Below are 15,580 nucleotides of genomic sequence, written 5' to 3'. Positions count from 1 at the left end.
TGTATCCCTGGCAAATTATTCCAAACTAATTGTATCCTAATGCCCCCAAATAGTAAATGTGATGATGTATTAAAGATCATTTTGATAATTCTGCTAAACTAAAAATGGTTTAATTCCACCTTATTTCCCATTGAAATATTTCTAAATAGGTATTCCTAAATCATATTTCTAAAAATACCTATGAATAAATAAAAGTCCATATAAACTCTGTAATTAGGTCACTTTACTGAGTTAGGTTATTTTAATTTTTATATCAATTTCATGTCAGTTAATAAACAGCCTGATCTTCTGACATATTTCTGTGAAGCATCTTGTGAAGAAAAAAAAAATAGCTCCAGCAACAATTATTATTTTTTTCTTCTCAGCATTTACAATTTTTTCAAAATGAAATTTTGTTCACTCAGACTCACCTCTCTAAAGGGGCTTCTGAAAGCTTACCCCTACAGTTCATGAACAACTTTATCTTCATGTTGATAATTTTGCAAAGTACCTATTGGAAAGAAATTCCCATATTTGATATTAAATAATATTAATAGCTAATATTTATTATGCACTTACTATGTATCAGGTACTATATTAAAACATTATGTTCATTATCTCACTTGATCCTTACAATGCCCTGCTGAAATAGTACTTTTGCAGTTTAGGTACACAGATATTAATTTGCTCAAGGTCACACAGTAACTCACAGCAGAGGCAAGATTTTAATCCAAACAGTTGATTTCAATGTCCCAGGGTTATGCTGCTTGCCTTTTGCCTAAAATGACTTTTTTTCATACTATCTAAATTTCCTTAGTATTGAAGAACAAGGAAAATAATTAGTAGAATCTTGATCTGCAAATACAAAGTGGTGACCTTATAACAACATGGGCAGTATCCTGATTCTTTTGGAACTTAGAAGTTCTTGGCTACCTACAAATAAATACTTTCTTTTCATTTTCCTGGATCATAAGACATAGAGGAAGAATTACTAATTTTGATAGTCCTCATCTCTACATAGGTGACATGAAAGGGAAGGTTCAAAAGCTATTAGACAACAAAGGATATAGGTAAGGGGACAAGTGAAAAAACAGATATATGTAACAGAAAGGATACACGCTTGATGAGCAATTAGAACATAAAGACTAAGAATTAAGGAGATCTGAGTTTCAATTCCTATTCTATCACTCATCATATTTGCTACTCTGGAGGTCACTGAACTGCTGTTTTTCTCATTTATTAACGAAAAACTATCCGTTTCTTCCAATATATTATCCTTTTATAAAGTAAGAAATAAAGTGACTAAGAAATAAAGTATGCGATTATTACCAATGATGGAAACCAGAATGCAATTCCGTATTTTGTATCACTGTATAATTCCATATATATTTTTTAAGACAGATGGTCTTGCTCTGTTGCCCAGGTCAGAGTGTAGTGGTGTGATCATGGGTCACTGTTAACTTAAAATCCTTGGGCTCAAGCAATTTTCCTGCCTCAGCCTTCTGAGTAGTAACTATGACTACAGGTATGCAACACCATGTTTGGCATTTTTTTTTTTTTTTTTTTTTTTTTTTTTTTTTGTAGAGACAAGGTCTTGCTATGTTGCCCAGGCTGAATTTCTAGTGATCTTCCTGCTTTGGCTAATTCCGTATTTCTTTTCTTTTTCTTCTGACTATGGGGGTCTCTCTTTATGCCCCTCATGTCCTCCAGCCACGACGCAGGACTGGGCTGGGCTGTGTGTCCCTGTTTTGGACCCTTGCCCTGGTCCTTGCAGAGAGACACTACCCTTACTGACCCACTCCCTGGCTTTAGGCTGTCCTTCCTTTTCGGAAGGAAGCAGAGGATAGAGGATGGGCCACCTCTGTTCTCCTGTTCAAGTCTCCCCATCCCTCCTCCCAGAGAGCCCTCCACTGCTCCCACTCCCCGCTCCCCACCTCCTCCTGAGTTGGACTCCAACTTTTATCTCCCTTTCGCTTAGTGTATCTGCATTCCTTTTCCTGTATCAAAACCTGCTCAAATACCTCCCATCCTAAAAAAGTTCTCCCTCGCCAGGCACAGTGGATTGCTCCTGGAATCTCAACTACTCAGGAGGCTGAGGCAGGAGGCTCACTGGGCTCAGGAATTTCAGGCTGCAGTGAGCTATGATTATGATTGTGCCACTGCATGCTAGCCTGGGCAACAGAGTGAGACAGTGTTTTTTTAAAAAATTTTAAAATCATACTTTAAGTTCTAGGGTACATGTGCAGAACATGCAGGTTACATAGGTATACATGTGTCATGGTGGTTTGCTGCACCCATCAATTCATCATCTACATTAGGTATTTCTCCTAATGGTATCCCTCCAAACACCACATGTTCTCACTCATAAGTGGGAGTTGAACATTGAGAACACATGGACACAGGGAGGGTAATATCACACACTGGGACCTGTCTGGGGGTGACTGATTACATATTTCTTATTCCTAAATTTTACTTTTATATAAAAAAACTTTCAAATTTAAGTAATATGGTTTTTGTGAACAATGACTCTTCACAGAAATAGGGAATTTGCATACTAAAAAGCATACTAGCCCCATCCCTTCCAGATGATATAGATTTCTAAAGAATAATCTGAATAGTATATCTCAAGACATATAAATTTGAAGGTATTGCAAGTGCTAAAAGAACAACTGGGTAAATCAGCTATGGGATTAAGTTTTTCCTACTCATTTCATAAACTGAACAGCTAGAATGATAAAGTCTTTCCAAAATTATTTGTCTCCACTAATAAAATCTCATTTTCCAATGAGATTTGGTAGCACGCACTAAATTTTAAATTTGTATTTTGAAATTTCGATATACAGCAGAATCACTCGGCTTGATCACTTACATTTTCACCAGACTCAATATCTAACTAGTTTTGTCTGTTTTCAAAAGTGAAGTCAACTACCAAAGGACCAATATTTTGTAAAATTTTCATTATCACTAGAAAAACATACAGGCTTAATGGAGCTAGCTTATTCAAATTTAACTACTGTAGGCTGCATTACAATTTGAACCTTTGAAATTCTCAGCAAAACAGTAAGCCACGTAAGTCCTTTTGGAGACTGATACCTGTCTCCTCAAATTCATTTTCCTCTCTCATAGGGAAAGAATTTCCGGGTTTATGCAGGACTTGTGGCCATAGTTTCCAGCCTCCCTTGTCATTCAGTATAGCCAGCCTGCAGACATTCTGGTATGTGAGAAGAGATAAGCCAGCATACATCTAACTTTGGGGTTGCACTCTTATTCTCCCTTTCCTGCTGGCAGAAGTACAGAGATGATATTAGGGCCCGACTAGTGATCTCAGGTGCTTTGTGATGGCTCAACAACTACATAGGCAGTACCTGAGTCCCTCACACCGTGTAGCTGCCTTAGCAACCCCAGGTAGCTTACACTTAGACCGGGAGATGAAAGAAAGAAACTTCAGTCTTGAAAGTAGTATTATTTTGGGCTTTGTTACAGTGGGCAAACCTACGGAATACAAACTCCATGTTTCCATTTTCCTCAGCTTCACTTGTTTGGCTAACATTACTTACTACACTTTAAGTTTTATTCAATTAAGCTTAAGCTTCTCCAAAAGCCACACCACAACACATGAAAGACACCTGTATTAGTCTTCTCAGGTTGACATAATAAAATACCACAGATAGAGTGGTTTGAACAATAGAAATTAATTTTCTCATAGTTCTGGAGGCTGGGAATTCCAAAATGAAGATGCCAGCTGATTTGGTTTCTGGGGAGAGCATTCTTTCTGGTTTGTAGGTGGCCAACATGTCATGGTGTGCTCAAATAACCTCTTCTTTGTACAGTCTCTCTCTCTTCATCTTCTTCTAAGGCCACCAATCCTACTGGATTAGGGTCCCACCCTTATGACTTCATTTAACCTTAATAATCTCCTTAAAGCCCTATCTCCAGATAGAGTTACATTGGGGGTTAGGGCTTAAAGTTCACTGAAACTTATTTCATATGTTGAAATATGAATTTTGTGGGGAATACAATGCAGTTCACAGTAACACCTAACCTCAACATAGTCATAACACTATGTGCACAGCTCCATCATTTCATTTTCTACATTGAAATATGACAATCTATTAAAATGGTGAAGTAAAGAATCAAGAGCATAAATAGCTGATTATACTTGAAAACAGACTTGAAAAAATTATGAATTTAAAAACAAAAAATATTTAGTCTAATTTATATTATCTTACAACCAATAACTGTGCCATTTTCTGTGCTTCTCTTGTCAGTGGATCAACAATAGCAATGACATCAAAGAATGTATCATTCTCTTGAGGATTCATCTTTATAACACTAAGAAAATAGAAAATAAGATTAAAGATGATGAGTCAAGTTTATACAAATAACTAATTAATCATGATCTTAGCTATATAATTCTTATAAATTGTTTTCTTTCTCACTAAATTTTTAAAATACTGGTTATTTCACACAATCTTTGCAAATTTGAAAAGCTGTTTTCAACAAATTACAAAACTAAAAGGAATTAGAGAAAATGAAGTAAGGTTTTATGAATGAAGTGATTTTTTTAAAAACCTTTTCAAGGAATGATCCCATTAGTGTAAAAGCTCTGATCACTTTAGGCCCTCAAAATTCTCATGGATTGTACAATTTGAAAAATAAAGCTAAGATGCTTTTGTATTAGTGGAATATATGTCTTCAGATTTGAGAATAGTAAAATTAATTATTCATAGTTCATTAAATTTAGTATTTCAAAAAAATCAATATACTATAACAGGGAAGTTAGGGAACAAAAATACCCAAATTAATCATGCTTTATTTCAATCCCAATCTTCCTCTCCTCCTTCCCTCTGTCCTATCCATTTTTGTCTTTCACTGACATAAGTTCTAAATTAGAAGATGAACTAATTTTTTAAAGGGAAATGAGAAAAATGATTAAAAGTACAGAATAGGCCAGAGGGAGTCAATTCTACATTTAACTAAAAGATAATAATGTATATTTGATTAAAAGCAAAGAATATTCTACTGAATTACTGTTTTAACACTATAATCATATAGGAAATATATGATGCAGGATGAATTAATTACACATTTTACATATTACAAAGAAAAAAGATTACCAAATCAAGAGGTACACATGTAGTTACAGGAAAATTAGTTTCCTTTGTAGGGAAAGGCTTTCTGCAGTGAGGGGATTAATTGCTCAGCAATTTAAAAAAGCTAATATAAACGTTTACTTCAAATATGGGTCATGTGAACAGAAAACTGCAAGACATTTTATTTTCCATGCAATTGACATGATCTAATGTTAAAAGGGGCAGAGTCAGACAACAGACCTTAATGAATAATTATTGCTAGATATAAGAGCCACAAATCAGACATTCTACCATTAAAGTGACTCTTGACAACTGTTGCTTCCTTTAGTTACCTTGGTGAAAATTTTACAAATTACTATCCTACTTTGTAACACTACTCAAAACTGGTCATTTTATGTATGCTTCATGAGATGTTATTATGGCTTCAGTATGCATCTGTTTACTGTTGCTTTTTTCTCCCAGACTATTCTAATTCTATGAAGTTGTATGAAGCAGAATTCCATAATCCCCATCACCTTATTATACGTGTACAAGACCGTTTCCTGAGCCCACTAGTAGGTATTACACTGATTAACCCAAGAATGGAACAGAACATCCTTTTTCTCATGTAGTATTAACAATAAGATGCTAACTACCACCTATTTAAGGTAACAGATTTGTACTCAATTGTCAAAAAACTATTGATAAACTTCATGTTATTAGCCAGGAGGAATACTGTCAAGCACACTGACAGTCAATTAATTGTTAAAGCCCAGGTCTGACAATAAAAGGGTGAAGAACTGCTTAGGTCTACACAGTTAAGCAACTCTTACAGATATACTAAATAAATTTCAAACAGGCTGCTGCAACAGAAAACTCTGAGTTGAATTTTGTTATGATACTATTAACCTATCTATAAAATAGGTCAAGTCATCTATAATAAGAATACTGAAAACACTGTTCATTACACAGAATCCTCTTTATGAAGGCTCCTGGGAGAAATTCCTTTGTGTTTCCTCTTCTAAGAATACTTACATTTCACCTGAACACCCAGTCTGTTTTCCTTTCATGAACTTGGGAACTGTATAAACTGGAAAACTTAGAGCTAAATTCATGATATGCTCATGGCAGGCAGGAGGGTCATTACTGCCACAGCCTGCAATGCTTCCTTCAAGACCTTATAGTCTCTCGCACAACTTACATTTAATGTTGCAAGTTCCTGGGATCATGGGGTGAGCAGTTAGAATTGCTATTTTTTGCCTTTGTCTAAGATGCTAGAAGAACGTCAAATCCACACAGTCCAGATGGAAGGGAATAGCCTAATACAGAGATCTTTCAGGGCTGGGAAAAAATTGTTTTTTCTCATTTTTTACTTTATTCCAGATTTCAATTTACTCCTACTCTTTTCTTTCCTCTTTTGCAAACTTCTAATTTAAGTTACCTGTCAAATTTAAATTTTCTTATACGCCAATTTAAATTTTTAAAGTTGGAATTAAGATCAAACATATGTATACAGCAGTAATAGATTTATAACAAGTGTTTTAACACATTTCTTTAATTATAAAATGACTCCCTATAGACATAGAAGCAGAATGGCAAAGATATAATACTGTGTTTAAATATATACACATACACTACACACACACACACACACACACACACACATGCACAATGTATACACACACATTTATCTCTCTAAAAAGCTGTGAATATTTTTATGTGATTATAGAAGTATATGCATATGCTCAGAAAATAATACACAGATATAACTATAGAAATAATATTGATAATTCATAAATTCAAATGTAAAGTGATCTGAAGTATTTGGCCATCACTGTGGCATACTATATTATCCTAAGATATATCAATTTCCAAAGGTTCACTAACATTTTCTAAAATTCAGTAACAGTGTGTGACTTTAATGTAGAAATTTACATGTAAATTTAACTGTATTTATGTATTATTATTTCCCTTGATAGGAAAGAATGTTCTTTGACAGATAAAAAATGGTATTTCTAGAGAAAATTACTAAAGGTGATAATTGTAAGGCACTTGACTGAGCTCAGGGAACCTTCAGTAGCAGTATTTTAAAAAAGCAGTTTAGCTACTTTTACAGTTAACGAGGTCCCCTCATAGAGAATATGGGTGTAGAAATCACTGAGGAATCAAACATGGAATAGTGACTAAACAGCCTTTATTTCCATCCTACTGCTAGCCTGACAGAGTAAATCCTTGGATCCGTGGTCCACGTAGCAGCTTTAGAATGTGTCAACTTGGCCAGGCTAAACCATATTTCCGAGAATGTTTCTGGCTTGGGTGGGCCACAACAGTGATTCTCAGGAGATCTAGAGGACTGAGAGGTGGCAGCAGCAATTTTGCAGCTCACACATTTACTGCTGATCTGCTCATTCACCTTCCTGGCCCCAGGCAGCAGCTGGGCCTACAGCTGTTCAGCCTTCCCTGGATCCTCCCTTCATCCTTCTGACTCTTGCTCATACGTGTGTTTAGCTTTGTGACAGAGGCCACCCTATATTTGATTAATCAGAACTCTTTAGTCACTTTACACATAGAAAATATAAATTTTATTTATGATTATCTTGAGATACTGTAAAAATTACGAATGATTTTCAGCATGAAAGATATTAAAAATATGACAAATTATACTACGTATAACTTGAAATTTCATATTCTCACTCTATATATACATTACCCTTTATTTACCAGAATATATAACTAACTGGAATTTATCTTCCTCATACTGTCAAATACATTTATTCTCTAATAAATAACTTTTAATTCTGCCTTAAATTTTACCATGTTATGAAAATAAATGGAAATAATTGCATGCATTAACAGAAAAAACACAGATACGATTACATTCTTACCTGTGATTCTCCTTAAGAAATGTGACATCGTATCGAGATGCATGTTTAGGCAAAAAGGACATAAGAGCATCAACTTTCATAATGAGGTCACTCATGCTAGATAAGACAAACAGTGTATGAGTTTTTTGGAAAGAGAAGGTTCCATATTTCATGTTACAATTAATGCTTCAAGAAAGGCTTTATATATTTGAACATGGTTAAATCTACAGAAGTAAACTGCAAAGGGAGACCCACAGGATATTAGCATTTCTCTAAGAAAGTCACAGCCTTCAACACAAACACCAATAATGGATAATTACATAGGAATCAAAAGTATAAACACAAATATGGGAACCATGCATACAACCTTTAGGAAAATGGTTACCTCTTGGTGAAGGAGGAGGCTGGCGTGGATGGGTAAGAAACAAGGAGAAGGACCCAACGCAAAGAAAACATTCACATCTACAGTTTAGTGATGGAGTAAATGGATGTCTTTTATTATTTCCTTATAGTCTTTATATATGCCTTTTATTATTCCTTTACTTATCTATATATTTGAAACATTTTCTAACCTTAAAACAAAAGCATGAGACTCAGAATATCAAGCCCAAAATCAACTGCTCTTAGGACTTACATACTTACTTATTTGAGTTGATTCCCATATTTTCAACAATGCCTTTAATTTTCTCTACTGAATTACTAAATGTTATCTTTTCCAATAAGTAAAAATCTTCTGCATATAAATCGTCATTTAAAGGTCCTAAGAACTTAAAATAAAAATAGTTATATTATTGTATGTCTTCTAGAAGATATCAGTTTAGGAAAAACATTTCCTCATCAAATAGATATTTCTTTGTTAAGCAAAAATGAATTAGAGATTAAAGATACAGTAGCTATTAATCCTGCCATTTACTAAATACACTAGCAAACAAGATAAAAATACTTCCTCACTTTTATATTACAAATAACATCTGTATAAACACCAAAATCAAAGTGATAATATAAAAAACTAGCAAATTATTTCCATTAGAAAGTTTTACTTTGAAACATAAATCATAAATGATGATTTGAAACATAACTCATGATGTTTCCGAATACCTTTTCAATCTAAATTCAATTTAAGGCAATTGCCTATATTTAAAAAGTATTTTAATATCAATTTTCTTTCACATTCATCTATAAATTATAGTCTACACTATATAGATATGAATTACTTCTTAAGAAAGCCATAAAATAGCAAAACCCAAGAAATAAATCACATAAAAATCACATACTTACTATAACAATACCAAGTAGTCTTCTTTTAAGTGATGTTGTATAAATGTTTAGGAGCCTACCAAGGTCACCTATATTAACTTTAAAGCAGTAACTACAAAGTTAGAAGCTGCCAACTTGCCATATGCCTAATTTCTCAGGATGGCTCTCCTATCACAGCCACTACTGACTCTACTACCATGAGCACTTTCTGAGGAAGTTAATACATACAATTATTCTAATACTATGTATACAGAGCCCCACTGTAGACTGATATAATCTTATTTACAAAACAATTATATTTAATGATAATCAGAAACCATGTCAACCAGAATATTTTTTTTCTTGCTAAAAAGACCAGAATGTAATGGCTATAGTCAGATTTTCTCACTTCCTCTTCACCTGCTTCTGCAGTTAATCTTTTCTAAAAATTACTGAAGTGTAGTTCTTGAATCTTTCTATCCCAATTTCTCATACCAAAGGTGATAAACAGGGATACTAGCATCCCAACTAAACAAATATCATGTTTCATCTTAAATATAAAACACGAGCTCTTAAAAACACAAAAATTGGCACTATAATACTAAAAGTACTCATACAAACATTTCATTGTCTTAAGATGTGATACAATATTTAAAGCAACTTTGAAGGCACATTCTATGTTACATTTCTGAACTATGAATCAGCAGTCTTGGAAAATAGTTGAATTTTAACTATACTACCTCTAGTGACAGGGGCAGTTTTGTTAGTAATGTAGAATAAAGAAATGAAGTATTGTCTTAAGGAGTTAACTATATTGGCTATCCTTATCGATAAAATTTACCAGAAAACCAGCTCTATTTTCTTATGTTAAGCACAGCATCAAATAGCAAGGAGAAACCTAGTGTTTCTGTGTCTTGGCTCTATTTAAAGTTGAAAATTTGTGGAATAACGTAACCTAAATAGCATAAAATCACATAATGTCTAAGTTGGGGAAAAGAACAATAAATTTGAAAATTATGTTGCTTAAATCTTCTTTAAAACATTTTTAAAATGTGATTTTTCAGTTATATAGAATAACTGCCATAACAGAAATGCATTACTTCATTTGACAGGTCATTAAAATTGCAGAAAACGCTGTCTGATTTTCATCCACATACTGAGCTAAAAATCTCTCTCTACTCACAGAATTTTGATCAACTAGTTTTGATTTTATCCTAACTTTTAACTAGAGTAACATAAATTGAGTCTACAAATTTACCCACTATTTTTCATGATGGCCTTCAACTAACTATTTTGAGAGAAAATAGCAGTTAATATTTACTGAAAATTTACTCTGTAAATTTCATGCTATTTTTATTAAATGTTATTTGGGTTCCTTCTATGTGCTTTAAATATAGGAGCATATTTAATCTCTCCAACAATCCTGTAAGAGAGATTATTACCATTCTCATTGTCCAAATGAAGAAATCAGGTCTCATAGAGGTTATATAATTAATGGTGCAACTGAATTTTGAATTCAGCTCTGACTACAAAACAATAAAAGACCTTGTATTTTTCCTACTCCCTGCTACCCTAGGTCTTTCAGCAAACTGGAATATGTAGTGTGATACAAATAAATATTATTATCACAATGGCATTGTTTGTGGCATTAATATTAAATATGTAAATTTTAAATTATTCAGTGTTTTTAAGAAATCATGAGATCATCATTGTATCCTAGTTGATCATTTATAAACAATTTTAACTTTGCATGTTTCCATTCTAATTGAAACATCTGAACAGTTTCAGAATGAATATTTATACTAAAATATCATACTTGTTTCAAGCATTAAACTGATTCCAAATTTTATAACATCTGCCACATTGCTGTGATTATTATGCTTTATAGCATTACTTTCAGACAGAATGATAAGTTAAGCATTACATTATTACTCATAAACCACAGTACTTATTTTCCAATATACTTTTCTATTAAAACCACAGTTCTACAAATAAAAGGATAATCGAAATTATATTTTTCCATTAGTCAACATAAAAAAATCAACATAATTGGACTTAATATCTATCTCCAGCCTCAATCTTTTCTCTGAACTACACTCATATTCAATCACTCTCTCAACAAGTCTGTTTAAAGGTCCAAACTGAATTCTCTTTCCTCTTACACTTCTCCTGACAACCCCACTCATTCTACAGCCTTCCTCATCTTGATCCACAGTAACTCCATTCTGCCAGTAACTTAGTTCTCTCACATCCCACACCAAAGTCCCTGGACAATTCCTGTCCATTCTTCATACAAAATACATCCCATATCCACTTCTCACTACCACTACTTGGACCATCATCTCTCATCTGGACTACTGCGGTATCTCCCAACTGGCTCCCTGGCCCCTACAGTATATTCTCAATGTAACAGCCTCTAGTGATCCAAATAAAACATAAGCTAGACGACGACACTCTCCTGCCCAGAACTATGTACTTCCCAACTCATTCAGAGTAAAGTGGGAGTCCTTAAACTGCCTATAAAACCCAGTATGATCTCCCCCAGCTACTTCTTTGAGCCTCTCTCCTGACTGCTCTCTTCCTACCTGCTATTCTTAGAATAGCAGACATGATCCACAGTTCACAGACATGATCTCACCTCATATTCTTTGCATTCGCCGTACTCTCTGTCTAGAACAATCCTCTTCCAGATATTTGGCTTGGCTTCCTCCCTCACCTTCTTTAGTTCTTTGCCCAAATGACCCTGCTAAGAATGTGCTATGGTGTGAATGTTTTTGTCCTCTCTAAAATTCAGGTTAAAACTGAATCCCCAATGCAACAGTATTGGGAGTTAGGGCCTAATGGGAGGTGTTTAGGTCATGGGGGCTGTGACCTCAAAATGGATTAATGTCACTATAAAAAGGCTTTCAGGAGTGGGTTTGCTCTCTCCTGCCATATAAGAATATAGCATTCATCCCCTTTTTGCCCCACGGCCTTCTGCCATGTGAGGATGCAGCAAGAAAGCTCCCATCAGATGTCAATGCCTTGATCTTGGACTTCCCAGACTCCAGAAGTATGAGAGAATAAATTTCTGCTCTTTAATAAATTTCTGAGATTATACAGTCTCAGGTATTTTGTTATAGCAGCACAAAACAGACTAAGACAAAGGTGTCCCTCAAAATCCATGTGTTGCAACTTAGTGGCCAGTGTGATGGCATTAAGAGGTGTGGCCTTTGGAAGATGATTCACCCATGAGGGCTCTGCCCTTATGAATGGAATTTGTATCCGTGTAATAAAATAGTTCAGGATTGAAGGCAGCACTCTGTTGCCCTTCTACCTTCCAATATGTAAAAACAGCAGCAAGGGGCCATCCTGGAAGCAGACAGCAGCCCTCACCAGGCATCAGTGGCAGCACCTTGGCCTTAAATTTCCAAGCATCCAGAAGTGTAAGAAATAAATTTCTGTTCTTGATAAATTAGCCAGTCTGTGATATATTTTTGTAGCAGCATAAACATACTTAAGATAGATGCCTTATCAGTAACGGTGCTGTTTGTTGTCTGTCTCTACTCATCAAAAACGTTAGCCCCATGAAAACACAGTTGTTTACTTCTCTGCCTTCCGAATCTAGAAGAATGTTTGGTTCACAGTAGGTGTAAGATTAATATCTTAATTTTTTTTGTCAATTTTAAGGAAACTAAGGACAAAACATAGCTTTATGTTTTGAGATATAAATGTAGTTTTATCTTTATGAGAACTAAGTTGAACATAACTATATCTAGTATTTGTTATCATTAAAGTGAGTAACACTATATGAATTATATCAAAGTGACAAAGGTGACGTAGGGTAGCTTTTCCCTAGTGTATAACTAAAAGGCAAAGTGCTAGATAAAACAGGTGCCATTGTTTCCCTCTTTATTCCTTAAAAACCTTGACATGGCCAAAGACAGCCAAAAGCTTCAGAAATGCTTTTAAAAACTTAATTTCCTCCCAAAGCAACTTTTAAAGAGAAAAGGTACTTTCATTTATAGAGCTCTATATATCTCACTACAAAAATTCACCAATGCTTTTTACAATAAATGGTAGCTGCTGTCATTTATGTGTAAAATAGCACTGTACACAGATGAACCTGAATCTAACATGCAAGTGAACAAGTGAAAAACAAATAAAACATTAAGAGTGCATTAGAACTTTGAAGATGATTTAGGGATATATAATTTGAAAATTCAAGCCACAGATATGTCAAACACACTGCATTAGTTGATTTCTTAATAAATCTAAGCACCAGATTCATTTTACTTAAACAATTTGTATGAAATAAAATCATACTATCATATTAAACATATTAACATATAGATATCGTCCATTTATTCTGTATGTGTCTACAAAGACTCTAATCAGAAAAATATTTATATTAACAGAAAAACCATGATATAAAGTTATACATTATAGGATTATAACCATGTATTTTGAAAAAAAACAGAAATGGCTATCCACGTATGGTAGAAAAAAGGGTTGGAAGAAAAAACAATAGGCTATTAACAGTAAGTTTTATTAGGGTGGTCAAAGTAAGAGATTTTCTTCCTATAGCTCTGTAAATATTTTATTAATAAATATTACATGGCAATTTATACTATTTGATACTTCAAAACTTATAATAGTATCTAATGCTATTTAACATAAACAAATGTAGGAACAAGAAAAAAGACGTAATAACATATTTACTACAACAGTGATTCTCAATGACAACGTTTTGATGTGTGTTACTTGTTCTAATACTTATATTAGAAGAAAATAAAAGCACGACACATAAAGAACATTCTTTCTTATCCACATCATCGTCATCACTGAATGGGGGAAAGGAAGAAGGAAGGGGAAGTGTGTCATGATCCCATTTTATTTATGCTGAGTTGTGTCTTGTGTCTTTGGCTCATGAACACCATCCTGTGTGTGTGTTGCATCAGGTGAATTGTGACAGAAAAAAGTCAGACCAGTGCATTACAGTGTCACTGGAAAAGGAAAGAAATAGTTTTTTCTACTTACTCTCCCATTGCTGACAATACCCATTTCTCCAGGTCGCAATTTAAGTACGTCTTGACAGAACAACTGGTGAGTTCGGAAAATATTCACTCCAACAGTGTTATATTTTTTCTCAAAAGCTTTCTTATCCATCCCCTAAAGCAAAAGCAAAGATTGATGAAACTAATAAGAAAACAGTAAGTATATTAAATTATTTTCTTTAAAAATTCCTTTAATAGTAAAATTTTAAAATAATACTTTAAAAAATCATTATTTAGTATAATTTTCTTCTGAAAGAACATTTTTAAAAAAAGAATTCTGTTTTGCCAAGTCATTTATAATATGCTCAAATCTTATTACAAGTTGATTCAGTTTGCTACTCATTCTTTGGGAATTTTAGGGAAATTACCAGATTAGTAAATTACTAGGGAATATCAATTTAAATAAAATTTGATATGAAGAAAATGAAGTAAAATATTTATTAAATTCTGAACGCAGTACCTCTCCTTTGGTATTCTCAATTTAAAAAGTGTTTAAAATGGAAATACTGTCTTTCTCCCCATTATACTAATCCCAGAAGACCAGTTTCATAATAATATATTTAAATATGGAAATAACAAAAGTAACCGTTGGTTATAGTAAAAAAAAATACGTGGACATTCACAGAACATAAACCACACATATGCTCATTACACCTTCATACTAAGGTGCATTTCTCTTTCTCAATACTTCTCAAACATTAATGTGCATACTAACCACCTGGTATCTTGTTAAAATGAAGATTCTACTCCAGTGGAATCAGGGCCTTAAATTCTAAATTTCTAAAAAGTTCCCAGATGCTCTCATGATGATGAAAATGTTCTCCTCCACTGTCTAAAATGGCAGCCACGGCCTCACATGGTGATGCAACATTCAAAATGTGGCTACTATGACTGAGGAACTGAATTAAAAATCTTATTTAATTTTAATTTAAGTATAACATAGCCATATGTAGCCAGTGGGTGTGGTGTTGGACCGTGACGCCCCTTATCCTCTTTACCTCCAAAATCCCCATTTCAATCGTCCCCTCTCTGACCACAACCTCGTGACCATCCCCTATCCCTAGATCAACCATTACTCAACCTTTCAGTCCACAGACTCTACTACTTATTCACTGTCCATCATCCTTCCCATGGCATAATTTCCTCTTAGCCAAGTTCTATCTCTGAGTACTTTACTATAACCAAAACCTTTTCCGTGTTTAGCTTCCTTGAATGCTTCCCCTTAGTCATATTCATTGGGCAAAACCCCAACATTGGTTAAACACAACTCTGCTGAGTCTGCAACTGGTTGAAAACAGTAAAATACAGCTGGAGAAAAACAGGTAACCAATGCAGATCTCGCATTAAATTATGATCATTAGCCTCAAGTGGGCCCTCAGCAACAACCAGAAAT

General features: G+C 34.1%; 1 protein-coding gene across 2 annotated transcripts in view; it reads right to left on the bottom strand.

The window, feature by feature from the left end:
* Nucleotides 1-388: 388 nt before the first annotated feature.
* Nucleotides 389-15,580, bottom strand: part of LOC108305413 (UDP-glucose:glycoprotein glucosyltransferase 2) — a 172,952-nt gene continuing 157,760 nt past the window's right edge. For both annotated transcript variants that reach the window (XM_017530058.2, XM_017530059.2), the window contains exons 22-26: nucleotides 14,171-14,302; nucleotides 8,558-8,682; nucleotides 7,937-8,032; nucleotides 4,209-4,311; nucleotides 389-490 (exon numbers count right to left, since the gene is read on the bottom strand). In XM_017530058.2, the coding sequence (XP_017385547.1) occupies nucleotides 407-490; nucleotides 4,209-4,311; nucleotides 7,937-8,032; nucleotides 8,558-8,682; nucleotides 14,171-14,302 (540 nt within the window). In that variant the 3' untranslated portion in view covers nucleotides 389-406. The remainder of the gene's footprint in view (nucleotides 491-4,208; nucleotides 4,312-7,936; nucleotides 8,033-8,557; nucleotides 8,683-14,170; nucleotides 14,303-15,580) is intronic.

Source organism: Cebus imitator, unplaced genomic scaffold (genome assembly GCF_001604975.1).
Source record: "Cebus imitator isolate Cc_AM_T3 unplaced genomic scaffold, Cebus_imitator-1.0 Scaffold62, whole genome shotgun sequence".
Lineage (NCBI taxonomy): Eukaryota > Metazoa > Chordata > Mammalia > Primates > Cebidae > Cebus > Cebus imitator.
Note: the sequence above shows the minus strand (reverse complement) of the source record. Positions and strands in the feature narration are given on the sequence as shown.